General features: G+C 53.6%; 1 protein-coding gene across 1 annotated transcript in view; it reads right to left on the bottom strand.

The window, feature by feature from the left end:
• Positions 1–3,821: 3,821 nt before the first annotated feature.
• ALPK1 (alpha kinase 1) overlaps positions 3,822–14,733 on the bottom strand; it is a 70,036-nt gene continuing 59,124 nt past the window's right edge. Inside the window, exons 10-14 of the mRNA XM_078875480.1 lie at positions 10,798–13,021; positions 9,593–9,752; positions 8,445–8,607; positions 7,306–7,495; positions 3,822–6,317 (exon numbers count right to left, since the gene is read on the bottom strand). Of these exons, the coding sequence (XP_078731606.1) occupies positions 6,112–6,317; positions 7,306–7,495; positions 8,445–8,607; positions 9,593–9,752; positions 10,798–13,021 (2,943 nt within the window). The 3' untranslated portion in view covers positions 3,822–6,111. The remainder of the gene's footprint in view (positions 6,318–7,305; positions 7,496–8,444; positions 8,608–9,592; positions 9,753–10,797; positions 13,022–14,733) is intronic.

Below are 14,733 nucleotides of genomic sequence, written 5' to 3' on the forward strand. Positions count from 1 at the left end.
CCGGCCATGGGCCCTCCCCTAGGTCGACTCAGCCTCAAATGGGTACCTGGTGCGATGTGTAAACGTCTGGCCACCCGATCCCTCGTGTGCCGTGCCAGCTTTCATAGGTGCTCGCTAACAGCACTTGCTCAAGCAATACGTGAAGGCTACCGGGAGATCTTTATCTTTGTGGTTTTTAACGTACTCTTAGCACGTGTATTTGTACACGCGGTAATATATAAACGAGACAGAAACAGACGTGGCTTGTTAATTGTTGGCATGCTTTAAATGTTAATATTTTGTTCTAAAAAAGCATGCAAACGAAAGCCCTTCCACGCGTGTATTTATTTTGTTAATAAAGCATTTCATACTGAGTGCGTTGTGTGAGGATTGTGTTCGGTAGGCACACACCCACACACATACAAAGGGAATAATAAACTATAACGGCAAAAACCGCAGTTGACGTCATCGCGGCGCCTGTGCCAGGCTGGGTGCACTTTGAGTCCACGCAAAATTGTCGCTGCTGCTTACAGGAGGTGACGGAACAGACCCAGGTGCCATGGCTGAGATGACTGGCAAATGTTCCTCCTGTGCCCACTACTCGCTGTGTTTTAAACCGCCCGGCGCTCCGCTCGTTGTTGTGAGCGTCGCTCATCTGCCCTCCGCTGTTGTTGGAGGGCGACTGCCTCCAACTGCCCAGTAGCGTCCTTCACGAGCCTCCTCCTCTTCCACAGAGGCCGATCTTGACACCGCAAGTCCACTCAACTCCACATCCTCCCGTACCGCATCAGTCCATCTCTCCTCCAGCCCGTGCCGCGCCCGTTTAGCACCCTCTATCCGACCAAGCTAATATGATAGAGGCAATGAAACTTATGAGATAATGTTGAGGAATTTGTGGTTTTGCATGTTTCCACAGTGAATGGGTGAGCCATGTGTTATGCGCTGAAATTCCTTGCACAATAATTGATTGGACTTTTATACATTTCAATACTAAAAACATATCCTGTGTAATTATATACAGGACAAACAATACGTACATAATACACACAATACTAATTTAGAGCCCTTTATTAATCCACTAATGAATTAAAGGTTTACCACGCTGGTCAAACCAGAAACTTCCATGAACAAGATTTCCAAATGCTTTGGGTTGTGCTGTTAGCGAGCACCTATGAAGGCCAGAACAGCACGCGAGGAGATTGGTGGCCAACACCACACCCGGCCGCCTTTGTCTCCCCAGTGGTGATGTTTACGCACCACACCAGGTACTCATTTGAGGCTGAGTCGACCTAGGGGAGGCCCAGGATCGGTTCAGATAAGTGTCACCGGCGTTGGCCGCAAGCGGGAATCGAACTCGGGCGGCCTGGTTTGTAGCGCAGTGCGCTCACCGCTACGCTTCTGACACACACACGCGCACCTTAATACACACACAGATGCAGACACCTCCGATTAGCACGGTTTGCTACGTACGGTGCGATAGAAGTTCAACATACATACAACACACCCACAAAGGGCACACACACACACACTTTAATCCACGCGTAGTCATTCGGCGCGCTAACCGCACCACCACCGCTCCCCCACCGTGCGTTCGTTTTAACGCAGGTGGCTGAGCAAAGGCTCAAAGAGCGTCGCGCGGCCAGCGACAAACATCATCATCATCGAAGCAGTCATTTAATTTGAATCGAGCAAAGGTTATTTATTATGAGAACCCGGGGAAAAAAATAGAGGTGAGTGGGAGGTGTTGGGACCTGCGGTATGATGAGTGGGTGAGAGAGCATTTGAGTGAGTGTGTCGCTGTGACCTGCAATGTGGTGAGTGAGCATTTGAGTCAGTGTGTCGTTTTGACCTGCGGTGTGGTGAGTGGGTGAGTGAGTGGGTTTTTGAGACCTGCAGTGTGGTGAGCGAGTGAGTATTTGAGCGAGTGTATCGCTGTGACCTGCAGTGTGGCGAGTGGATGAGTGAGTGGCCGAGTGAGCGGGTTAATGAGTGAGTGAGTGTGTCGTTGTTGGAACGTGCGGTGTGCACGACGAGACGACCAACACCGAGGGTGGCTATTGCCACAAGTAAGTAAACCGCGCGCGTGTGTGTGTGCACCTTTTACGCACGTGCCCCCCCCATCCCCACTTAGCCAGCTCCGCGTTCCTCGCCTCCTCGGCTGGGCTGGGCTCGCACCGGCGTGCGAACCCCGCGTGCTCGCGGCCTCCTGATTGACACCATGCTCGCCCCTCGCATTTTTGGGAGCTGTGGAGGCGTCTCCATAGCGTGCGCGCGACCCACCCAGCGAGGCCGCCGCGGACACAACGAGCAATTAACATTCAGGCCGTGCGGAGGGCATTGATCACTCGGGGGGTGGGGGGGGGGGCTCGGACAAGCGGGGGTGGGTGGGGTGGAGTGGATAGGAGGCTCACGCAGATCCTTCCTTGTTTTTTTCCACCCCTTCCTAAAGTCACTCCCGGTGCCAGCGCATGAGATCGCCCTCCCTGCGATTTGCTCTTCCACCGGGGCTGCAACGGTCCACCCTACAAATCGCATCACGCAAAACAGCTACGCCATGGCAACAGCAGCAGCAGATGCGGATAAGCTGATTGCACAAATGGAAACGAACAGAAAACAACAACTTTCTAGTGGTAATAGTGGTGGTGGTGGTGGTGGTGCGACTGTGGGTCATCCCGAAGAGACCCTGACAACAACGATGTAACGACGACGACGCCGCAATGCCCCGATTCACAAACATTCGGAGAGGAGACACATCACAGCGACGATACACTCCCGACGCTGTCTTGGCCACCTCAATGTGAACTTGTCGTGGTTGTTCCGCCGTCTCCATCATCGGCCGTACGACAGAAAAAGAAGACTCTCCGAGCTGAAACACTCCACCTCCCTTGGGCGTTTTGTCCAGAGGGGGAATAAGTATAACCCGTAAAAACAAAGTTTTTCACTATAAATCTTTTATATGCGTGGCAGCGAACTTAATATAAAGGATTTAAAAATATATTCGCCTGTGGAGGACGCGGGGATCGATCCCGCGACCTTTGGCATGGGAAGCGAGGGCGCTACCAACTGCGCTACTCCGCCACGGCCTGTGGAGGGGTTACGCTCTGGACTCTTACACTGTGACGTTCAGCCAAAGCCATGAATGAGTTCTATTTGAATATATGTAAAATAAATTTTTTTTGCCTAAAAAGTGTAAAATTTTGGGAATTTTTTTTCACGAACATTAATTGTCACGCACAACGAGTCTGTGTGGAAAATGTCAGCTCGATTGGATCACGGGAAGTGGGTTAAAAAACGACCGAAAGATTTGCACGGTCCTAAGCAAGCAAGCACGCAAGCAAGCAAGCACGCGAACTTAATATAAAGGATTTAATAAATGATTTAAAAAAGAATTGCACCGCAATGCGACGTTGCTATGATCGTTTGGAGATGGGTTATGGTTGTAGGAATCGTGTCGCTACGTCTGTGAAGGGAGCGGTCGCGTAGCTCACGGCCACCACCGGTGACGATTATCTGGACCGGTCATGGGCCTCCCCCTAGGTCGACTCAGCCTCAAATGAGTAGCTGGTGCGGTGTGTAGTAAACATCGCCGCTGGGGAGACGAAGAGGCGTGATGCCACCCGCCCGCCCCATCGTGTCGCGTGGCGGCCTTCTTGCCCAAAAGCGTGTTCAGACTACATGGGGGACCTTTGTCTTGTTCATCACTATATTTGACCATACTCCACCCACGCTGGGTCTGAGTTAACACCTGAGCCTGTATTTTAGGTGGGGTTATGGATTCGTTATGAAGGCGACTTCATAACCAATTGGTAACCTCACAGCAAATGAGACCACTATGACACACCTTGGAATTCAAAGTGGAAACTTTTATTGAAATCATCATCATCATAACAAAACAATAAATCACATGCAGACTCTTAGAAATCCACGGCTGGGATGAAGCCCCCCCCCCCCACACACACGCAATGTTGGTCACGTGGCTTGTTCGACCATACTTCACCACGCCGGTCAAACAGAGCGCAAAAAAACTCCGTGAACATAAACCGATATAACACGCCGCATTGCAAAGAGCCGCCGTGACCCAACAGCAATCGCTGATGTAGATAAATCCCCCACACCCCCGTTAAGAAATACGAACCGGACTTGCAAATAATGCCCCGCAGCAAGCAAGTGCATCGTGCATTGCGTGTAACCGTTTGACGCCAAGGATTTGCCCGAGACGAAACACCGACTTGTAAACGAAACCGATGCCCACAGTGAAAGGCACCAATCCCATGCCCCTCCACCCTCCCCCCCCCGCGATGACTTGTTTCTCAAGCCCAAACCTTTAAGTCTTGATGACCAGCCCACCGCAGAAATGCTTCTCGTAACAACGCCCCCCACCCCGTAACGATTCCCAACAACGTTTAGTGTCAATGGCGCGTGCATTTGTCCACATCGACTGCAGCACAACTCGAACGCGGCTTCGTCGTGTCCCCCCCGCCCCACAACTCCACCCTGCACAATATGGATACGCCGGGTTCTCCAATGAAGTTGCCCACATTAACACGATGGAGTTGAAATGAAAAACGACCTGCACGTCACAGGTTACGGAAACGCGTGTCCATCATCTTTGCGGCGAAAGAGGTCGATTTAGAAATGTTGACACACTCAGGAGAGACAAACAAGAGGCATTGCAAGGACTTCTCGTGTTATCTTATATCGGACTTTGTTTTGATAACATTTTAGTCGTTTGAGCTTTTTGTTTTGGTGGCATTTCTTGTTTATTGATTTTGCTTAGTAGTAGGGTTTTCATTTGCTTGGTATGTACGTGTGTGGGGAGCAGTGGTGTAGCGGTTAGCGCGCTGCACTACGAACCTGGCGACCCGGGTTTGATTCCCGCTCACGGCCAACACCAGTGACGAGGTCGACTCAGCCTCAAATGAGTACCTGGTGCGGTGTGTAAACATCGCTACTAGGGAGACAAAGGTGGTCCGGCGTGGTGCTGGCCACTCATCTCGTCTACCGGTCCGGTCTTCATAGGTGCTCGTTAATAGCACTTGCCCCAACAGTCTGTTAAAGGCTATATGGGGGATCTTTGTCTTTTTGTGCTGGGCTTCTTTCGCGCCGTGCAAAGTCTACCGCGTATATGGGATTTGGGCCTTAAAAATAATTAATGTATAGCGTTCTGGGATGCTGTTGGCATGAATGACGCTATGTAAAATGAAGGCATTATAAATAATATTGCGCCTTAGTCCAAGGGACTTGCACACGCTCACCTCATGGAACTCGTTACCCCGTCTGTGCAGTCCAATACGTCACATATCCGACCCGCTGGGAACTGAGGTATGGGTTTTGAGGTTGCACAAACAAAAGAACCACACCACCTCGCTGATCTCGTCAAGGATAATAAACCATCATCACGCGAACTCCAGGTCATCCTTGGCTCGCCATCGAACAAAGATGTTCACTGGCATCGCGCGCTTCCAGGTGTGCTTCTGCGGCCGTCTGGAACGCTCTTCTGATATTCGGAAGCCGCTGGAGCTATGCACTTTTAAATCTAGATCGAAAACTAATTTCTTCAGAAACTACTTTTTCGTGTGTTTGTTGTCTTTCCCCCAAACCTCCGATTAGCACGTTTGGCTACGTACGGTGCGAATGAAGTTAAACATGCATACATGCAGACGAGCATGTGAAGTAAGTCGGACATGTCAACATCTTTACGAAATGACAGTTACACGCAACGTGTAACCAGGTGACTGGACGAAATGCAAACCGCTCCAAACGTGGGAAGATGCTTCACTGTGCATGAGAGCCGAGTGAATATACGTGTGGTTGAGGATGTCACGTTAACAGCGTGTGACACGGCCGGATATATGAAGATCTAGAGAAAATTACGGTTACACCAAAGTGCACAAATACTGCACTGGGCGCGGGAGGTGAATTGGTTCACGGCGGATACGCGATGTTATATTTTACATAGCTGGTTTACGTAAACTGGTCTAAAGTAAACCCTGCAGCCACTAGAGTCTCTGCATTCACCGCCAGAGCAAAGACAAAAAATAAACAAAACCCAGATCGATGCTTGAATCAAATCTCCACGAAAATTCGCGAAAATTCTCGACACATCGTTGCAATATTTCCGGTGAATTTCGTTCATGAATTCATGGTGTATTGCCCTGGCGGTGGTCTCTTTAAGTCCAGGTCGTGACAGATGTGGTTGCACTCTGCGTGCTGCTTGTCCCAGAATTTGTGGAACCCTCTCTGGCCATAGTCCACCGAATCATTCAGATCTTTGAACCAAGAGTGGACGAGAGGATCGGTCAGATACATGAGGCCCGTGCCATCCATCGTGGTCCAGCCTGCAACACACACGCACACACAATATTAAGTAGCATTTTATGTCTGGGCCCATCTGCTATTGAACCGATCCTATCAGTTTATATTTAAATGATGGGAAAGCCATCAGAGGGAAAGGTGCGTACTGGATGGAAACACGAGCGGTAACAATAACACACGGAACTCAGCTGATTCCTAGATGGCAGAAGGCTCCATTGCGACCATTGTATTGGTATTTCTATCATGCCTCAGAGTTAATGTGACATCACCACACAATGACAAAGATCACCTGTATAGCCTCAACAGACTTTTGGGGCAAGTACTGTAAGCAGCGAGCATGCAGTGCAGGACATCACCACGCCGCATGTCATAACCCACACAGCCTCAAATTAGACCACAAACTGAAGAGAGTCATATTTGCGCCCATATAACATCTCTAAAATAGCATGGCCATCAGCATCGGCAGTCATGATCAATCCGCCGCTGGATGAAGGTCTCCCCAAACTGCTGCCCACCTCTCACGTCCTCCAATGCAGTTATCCGCTTAGCACCTGCACATGAAACTGATTTCAGCGTTCCATCTCCTCAGTGCACGTCAACTCCGGAATGCGTTCAATTCCAATTCCATTTCTAAAATGCTCTTCCTTCCGATATTGGGCAGGCACTGGAGCCGTGCACAAATGAACACGTGTTTAGACGCGGGAGGAAACTGGAACATCCGCAGAGAAGCCACGTGTGCGAGGGGGAAACACTCTACCCCATACAGACGCAACAGGTCGATTCCATGTTTCGTCTGCGCCGCCTTCTCCTGCCCAGTCAGGGAATGCGGCGGTTCGACACCCACGGTTAGGGAGTCTCACAACATCTGTGCGATCCGCCAACCCTCACCTCCGCAGCGATGGATTACAGGCGGCGTGCATAGCCACCAATGTCACCCGGGCAAAATTTAGATGACGATGGTAAAAAAAAAAAAAATCGAGGCGGGATTTGATGAGCGTTCGCTCCGCTTACCCTGCAGGTCAACGATAATCTCCGATCCCTTGGACAAGTCGTAGGTGAAGTGGCTGAAGGCGATGGCGTACGGCGCCGCAGGGACGTTCCTCTTGTACACCTCCGAGTTGTTTGTTATTTTGGCGAAAGAACCCTCCATGTAGGGCTCCGCGTTCATGCAGGCTCGCACACGTCCACTGTCATCCAACATCTGCCGCGGGTTTGGCGAGAGGCAGGGGAGGGACGCGGAGGGAGCAAAGCCGTTAGGTTTTGGCAACGCTTTGTTGCGCTGATTGGGAAAATCGGACTGGGTTTTCGCACAATCATTTTGATATCAGCAGCAGCAGAAGGTGGCAGCAGAAGAACCCAAAAACTAATTATTATTTTCTATCTACGTGACTTTGCCGAAAGAGGGTCGGGCGTGTCTAAAAAGTAACAAGGGGTGCTGCGGTGGCGAGATGTTAATTGCCTCGCCTGGTATACAGGGGTCGTGGGTTCCATCCCCAGCCTGACACCTGTACATTTGGAGTTTGCGTGTGTCTCTCTCCACGTGGTCGCGTGGATTTTTCTCCGGGTCCTCGGGTTTTTCCTTCCACATTTAAAATCAACATGCGTTTAGAGTATTTGGCTGCTATAAATCTCCACGTGATAAGCCCACTTCGTTAAGCTATCATTTGTGACGGCCAGGTCGCTTCTGAAAAACAGCTGTATAGCTCAGTGGGCCTTACCTGGTAAAATAAAAAAACTGTTTAGTTTAATAACAATTAAAATATTTTCGTATCAACGTCTCGGCGGATCGGCGCAGTGCCTAGCTGCGTTCAGCGTGCGCGTGCGTGCGTGCGTGCGGGGAGCGGTGGTGTAGCGGTTAGCGCGCTGCTATGAACCCGGCGACCTGGGTTCGATTCCCGCTCACGGCCAACACCAGGGACGATTATCTGAACCGGTCCCGGGTCTCCCCTAGGTCGACTCAGCCTCAAATGAGTACCCGGTGTGGTGTGTAAACATCGCCACTGGGGAGACAAAGGTGGCTGGGCGTGGTGCTGGCCACCCACCCCCTCGTGTATCGTTCTGGCCTTCATAGGTGCTCGCTAACAGCACTTGCCCCTACGGTCTGTTAAGGCTATACGGGGGATTTTTTGTGCGTGCGTGCCCACGCAAACCAGCAGCAGGGTGGCGGGCATGTAGTAGATCTGGGTGGGGTGTTTCTTCTTGAAGAGCCGCTGATTGAACTCAGTGACGTAGTGCTGCGCCGTCGCCTGCCGCACCACGTTGTCCACGTAGTAGCGCGCCTCCCGCTCGCGCTTGTAGCACTTCCCCACGTAGCTGTCGCACGGTGGCGTGGGGGGGGGTGGAGGACAGGCGGGGGGGCAGGGTAGCGGGAGTGGGGGGGGTAGCGTTGCACCCCATCGTCACAACGCCGCGACGCGCCATCTCGGTCTAAACTATTCATGTAAACTATTTTGTATTTTACTAGGTAAGGCCCACTGAGCTGTATAGCTCTTTTTCAGGGAGCGTCCTGGCCAACAAATGACAGCTTAACGAAGTGGGCTTATCACGTGGGGGATTTATAGCAGCCAAATACTCTAAACCAATGTTGATTCTAAATGTGGAAGGAAAAACCGGAGGACCCGGAGAAAAATCCACACGACCACGGGGAGAAAGACGCGCCAACTCCAAATATACAGCAGGCGTCAGTCGGGATTGGACCCACGACCTGCTGTACACCAGGTGAAGTAGTTAACATCTCGCCACCGTGGCGTCCCGGTTAACGTCAACACGTCTCCCCGCTCAGGGGACAGCGGTAACACAATGTGACGGGGTAAAGGGGCAGCACTGCAATTGCTTGCTCACGCCACTGCTGGCAGAAAGGGGCCTCCACCAGAGCGGGCTCCAGAGAGGCACCTCTTCAGGGTACCTTGGCCTCCTCTCCCACGGTGGTCACACGTTCTTGGAAGAGGTGGGAGTACCCACATTTTACCCCACGGAGCGCGAGAGATTTAACAAAAACCCGCACCACCCTTTCGTGAATCAAATGAAACCAGTGACCTCTGGTGGAGGCCTTTCCACCCGCAGTGGCGTGTCAAAAGACGTACGTACATGTCTGTCACACCGTACGTAGCCAACCGTGCCAATCGAAGGTGCTAATCGTGTCGAGGCCCCACTTTTTTCTTTAATAATTATATTATTTTACTAATATCATCATCATCACTTGAGGAGCAGCTGCTTGGGGCTTGGCAGAGAGAAAATTAAAGGGGGGGGTTGGTTTAGCGTGGGGAAAGGACACGGGCGAGAAAGTGGAGACCCTCACCGGGCCAAGGCCTGCTCCTGGTGGAGGTACTGCACCCAGAATGCATCACGCTGCTGCCCTCGCACGTTGGCAGGCAGCTGCAGCCGGGCCCCGATGTGGAGCAGGGTGCGGTGGCCAGCCCAGCGGTCCGCCGACCGGTTGTACGTCAGCACCATCGCCACTGCACCCCACGCAGCGATGGCAGAGCAAACACCACAGTGAACGTGCAGGATGCGTGTGTATACACATATATATACACACCGTATGTACGAGTGGTGCATTTCTACAAACGTACTTGATATCAGAGTTGGCCTCGCAACTTTCCAAGAAAACACCCCTTCAAAAACTGGAATATTTTAATACACGCTTAGCCCGTTTAGCGCAATCCAGTACAGCGCTGATTCGTTCTGGAGCGGTTTGTTTTCGGGCACATTTTTATTTAAAATAAGCCGTACTTGAGTTAACGCGTTGTTCGCTCTCATCCAAATACTTACAGTATTAGCGCCCTTTTACGCTGTCCGCCCTCAGCCAATGAGCGAGCGTTATCATACTCGAGTTGGCGCGGCGTTCGCTCTCCGCCATTGAGCGCTTTCCTCTAAAACCGGGGGGTGCCTAGTCACAGATTGGACTGCACCACCAGGCACAAGCTGTAACCCCCATCAGGCACAAGCTGTAACCCCCATCTTGTCTCCCAGCGCTGCCAAGTTCGCATTGTTGAGAACACTGTTTGAATTTTTTTCAAAATTTCGTACCATTAACAGTATTTATAAATCATGTTTATCATCTGTACTATTGTTCCAAAAACCCAATGAATCCCTAATGTGTTGGTCGTAGGTGATAAATTACGATGTCGGGAACACATCTCCATAAGGCCTATGCTATAATTCACCTAGCGCTCTCGTTTGCAGGCACACATCCCCCGCACTAAACGGGGTATGCCTGTATTTGGATTCAGCACCCTTCGAAGCCTCCAGATATGTCAACAAAAAAACTAAACATTTTGGAGCCCCTATATATATTATAAAGTCTGATTTCATGTTTGGATCCGGCATCCCTCTACACATATAAACTTTACAAGACAAACTTTCATCTAACTGGGCTCCAAAACTTTGGAGGAGCCAATTGATGAAAAGAAAATTGTCCCATCCACTAAACTACACTTGTCCCGATATAAACGTAGACGAAAAAATGTTTTTTGTCAAAATAAATAGCAATACAAATCTCACAATGAACCGTGTTCTCCTCGACCAGAGGCATCGGGCCTTTCCCTTCCAACATCTTCTTCAGCTCGGCCGTGGTCATGTCCATGGGCGACAGCTCGCCCTCCGCCCCGGCCGCCTCCTCGGGCAGCATCGACCGGCCTTGACCGTCGTCGACAAAGGAGTAGTCGACCGTCTCGAACGAGCTCGAGCTCCCGGAGCTCCCATAGCTCCCGGAGCTCCCGGAGCGCCCCGGCTTGTCGCCGAACGCCCTCGACGCTCTGAACGCGGCCCTCCTCGCGGTGGAGCCGACCGCGCTCGGAGCGTCCCGCGGGGGCAACCCTTCGAAGGAGCCGCCCGATGGCTCGGCAGAGCCGTCGCCGCGGCCCCCGGGCCCCTCCGTCGGCGGGTCAGTGCTCGCGTCGCTCTTCACCACCTCGAACGACGAGCTCCTGTCGGAAGACGCGGCCGGCGACGCGCGGCGCCGGGCTTCCGCTCCCCTCGGCGCGACCGCTTCGTCTTCTGCCGTCGGGAGGTCCACGTCGACGTCCGTGGCAGCGCCCGGGAGCGGCTCGTCGTCCGGCGCGGACGCCCCGCCGGCGGGGGCCGCCGGGCGGCCGCGAGACAACGGCGGCGGCGGGAGGTTCGAACCGTCGCCTTCGTTCGTCTCTGCGTCCAGATCCAGCAGGTCGAACGAGCCGCTCCTCTCCGACGAGGCGGGAGACGGCGGAGGGGGCGGGAGACGGCGATTGCCGTCCGCGGTGCTCGGCACGTCCCCCGTCGGCGGGTCGACGTCCCTCGTGCTCGACCCCCGGCCCCCCAGCTCACCGGGCGCGGAGCCTCGCTGGGGTCGCGGCGCGGCGACCGGATCTCCGTCGTCCGCCGTGGGGGCTTCGGCGTCGACGGTGGCGGTGGCGGCCGCGGCCGCTGCGGACTTCGGTGGAGCCTGTCGCCCCGCTCCGTCGCGAGCCGACACGTCGACAACGAAGGCGTCTTCCGTGGCCAGGTCGGGGTCCACGGTGCCGTCCGGGTCCGCCGCGGCCATCTCGCGGCGGTCACGCCCCGCGGCTTCTCCCGCCGCACCTCCGCCGGGGGCAACCGACGCTTGTTCCGGTTCCTCCGAGCCAGCCGTGGCAAGCGCAGCGTCGACGACCTCAGAGGAGGACGCCCAGCCTTCCGGAGACACGCGAAGGCCCTCCACCATCTCCGTCGCTTCCTTCACCGCCGCCGCCGACGCCCCCGACGCCGACGATGGCTTCCCGGCACCGGCATCACCGCCGGCGTCTCCGCCGCCCGTCTCGACAAACACAAACGAGCCGCTGCTGTCGCTGGCAGCGAGTGAGGGTGCCGCCGGCCGGTGCTCGGGAAGGGACTCGAGGCTCCACTGCTTCCCGGACTTTTGCACCACTCCCCAGGATCCGGCGGAGCTCTGGCTCCGTGACTTGCTGGCGCCGGAAACGCCGGAGATGCCCTCACCGCGCGACGACCGTCCGCTGCTCCCGCCGTCGCTGCCGGACCGGGCGTCGCGCGCCGCGTATCCCACGAGCGACGCGATGGGCTTTTTCGCGCAGCCCCGCTCGTCCGCGTCGCCCGTCCCGCACGCCTCCGTCGTCGCCGTCGTGATGCACAGAGCCGCCGCGCCGCCGTCTCCCGCGTCGCTCGGCCTGCGGAATTCCTCGCCCTGCTCCGGCGCCCGGAACAGGGAGGAGGCCTTCGCTCGCAAGGCCGCGGCGAACTCCTCCGTCCTCCCGAGGGCCTCGTAAGCCTCCGCGTTCTTGTAGCGATCGGGCACGAAGGAATCGGGATCCTCCGTGCGGTTCTCGCTCCCGGCGTCCGCCTCTTCCAGCAGCTCCAGAACCGCCCGGTCGATCTCTCCCTCCGCCTCTCCCGTGCTGGAGGCGGCGGCGGACGTGTCCGCGGCGGCCGGGCCCCGTCTCCCCGGGCGCGCGGCGGCCTCGGCCGTGCCCAGCAAGCGCAGGAGCCGCGCGCACGCGTGGGCGCTTAACCCCGCGCTGACCCGGCCCCCCGCGGGGAGGCCGGGCGGGCGGGCGAGGCGGCGCGCCACGGAGAGGTTAAACGCGGCGTAAATAAAGGCGTGCAGCGGCGTTCGGCCCGTGACCGCCCCCCTGCCGCGTCGCGTCAGGAGGCACACTTCAAAGGCGGCGGCGGCGTCGGCGGCGCGGGCTCGCCGAGCGTCGTCGGGCACGCGCGGGAGCTGGCTGTAGGAGAGCAGGCAGGTGCCGCAGCGGTTCTGCAGGTTCACAGGCAGACGGACGGGCAGCCGCAGAGATTAGCGAAACGCGGAAGAGCCACGACTTTGTGTAGGATGCTGGGGCGCGGGACTGGACTGGTTCATTCATTCGTCACTGGCGTTGGTGACCGTGAGCGGGAATTGAACTCATAGTACAGCGACGCTAACTGCTGCACTACCGCTCCTCACGGTTGGCTCTGTACGGTGCGAAAGAAGTCTAACGTGCATACATACGTACGTATGCACACATTTGTTGATCTATGCAAGTCGGGAATTCTGATTTTAGCTGGGAAGCAGTGCTGTGTCACTGCAGGCATTGAAGCCAGCTGAAGAGAAGCAGTTTTAGGTTTATTTTGTATAAATCAAAACTGAAAGCGAAGTGATCATCAAGCATCAGTAAACATAAGCAGTAAGCATCCTCCTCTTTCAGATGAAGTGTTGCCGTTTGCTTTTCTCTTGACCATTACCAATCAGGTGTAAGGATTGACTTGCCTTGTAGCAGAGGGAGTTAAGGTTTTGTACTTTGGTAAAAGCTTTGCCTTTTTTTGTCTAGTTAAGACCAACTAGCAACCAGTGGACGGCTGCATAGATTATGAAGACAAGGGACTCGTTTACACACAACACGCACGCAACACGCACGCAACACGCACACCATACACACACAATAAAACACATACAACACACACACACAACACACACGCAACACGCACACAACATGCACACCATACACACACAATAAAACACATACAACACACAGACACAACACGCACGCAACACGCACACCATACACACACAATAAAACACATACAACACACACACACAACACACACGCAACACGCACACAACACGCACACCATACACACACAATAAAACACATACAACACACAGACAACATGCACACAACACGCACACAACACGCACACAAGACGCACACCATACACACACAATAAAACACATACAACACACACACACAACACGCACACAACACGCACACAACATGCACACCATACACACACAATAAAACACATACAACACACACACAACACGCACGCAACACACACACACACAACATGCACACCATACACACACAATAAAACACATACAACACACACACACACAACACGCACGCAACACACACACACACAACACGCACACCATACACACACAATAAAACACATACCCCAAATTAGACACACAACGGGTTTCTGCTAAGAAATCAAACATATTGTTTCTGTAAGGGCCAGTATTGGTACTGAGCTCTTTGATCAATGCATTGATTTGATAGTGTGCTCATGACTACGTATAACCGTCTGCAATTGGATAGAACTCATCACGTGCATATTTTCTGCATCCTAATCACACTTTATTTACGTGATTATTTTTTTTTTGTATTCTCTTTGATTTACGAACAAATTGGAGTCAAGTAAACATCGCTCATTCAAACAAAAAATAATCAAATTGGCAAAAACCGGGTAACTTTTGTGCTCTTGTAGAAGGTACCGAAAGCAAAGCGTGAGGAAAGCCAGCACAGTGCACGAGGAGGTTGCTGGGCCAGAACAATGCAGGTCGGACCACCTTTGTCTTCCCAATGTTGATGTTGACCACACTGTACCAGGTACTTATTTTAGGCTGAGTTGACCTAGTGGAATTCCTGACAAAGGTTCAGATTCCAACTGCCCGCTCGTGTTGTGCATCATGGCCAAGGAGCTGAA

The sequence above is a fragment of the Lampetra fluviatilis genome, chromosome 41 (genome assembly GCF_964198595.1).
Source record: "Lampetra fluviatilis chromosome 41, kcLamFluv1.1, whole genome shotgun sequence".
NCBI classification, from domain to species: domain Eukaryota; kingdom Metazoa; phylum Chordata; class Hyperoartia; order Petromyzontiformes; family Petromyzontidae; genus Lampetra; species Lampetra fluviatilis.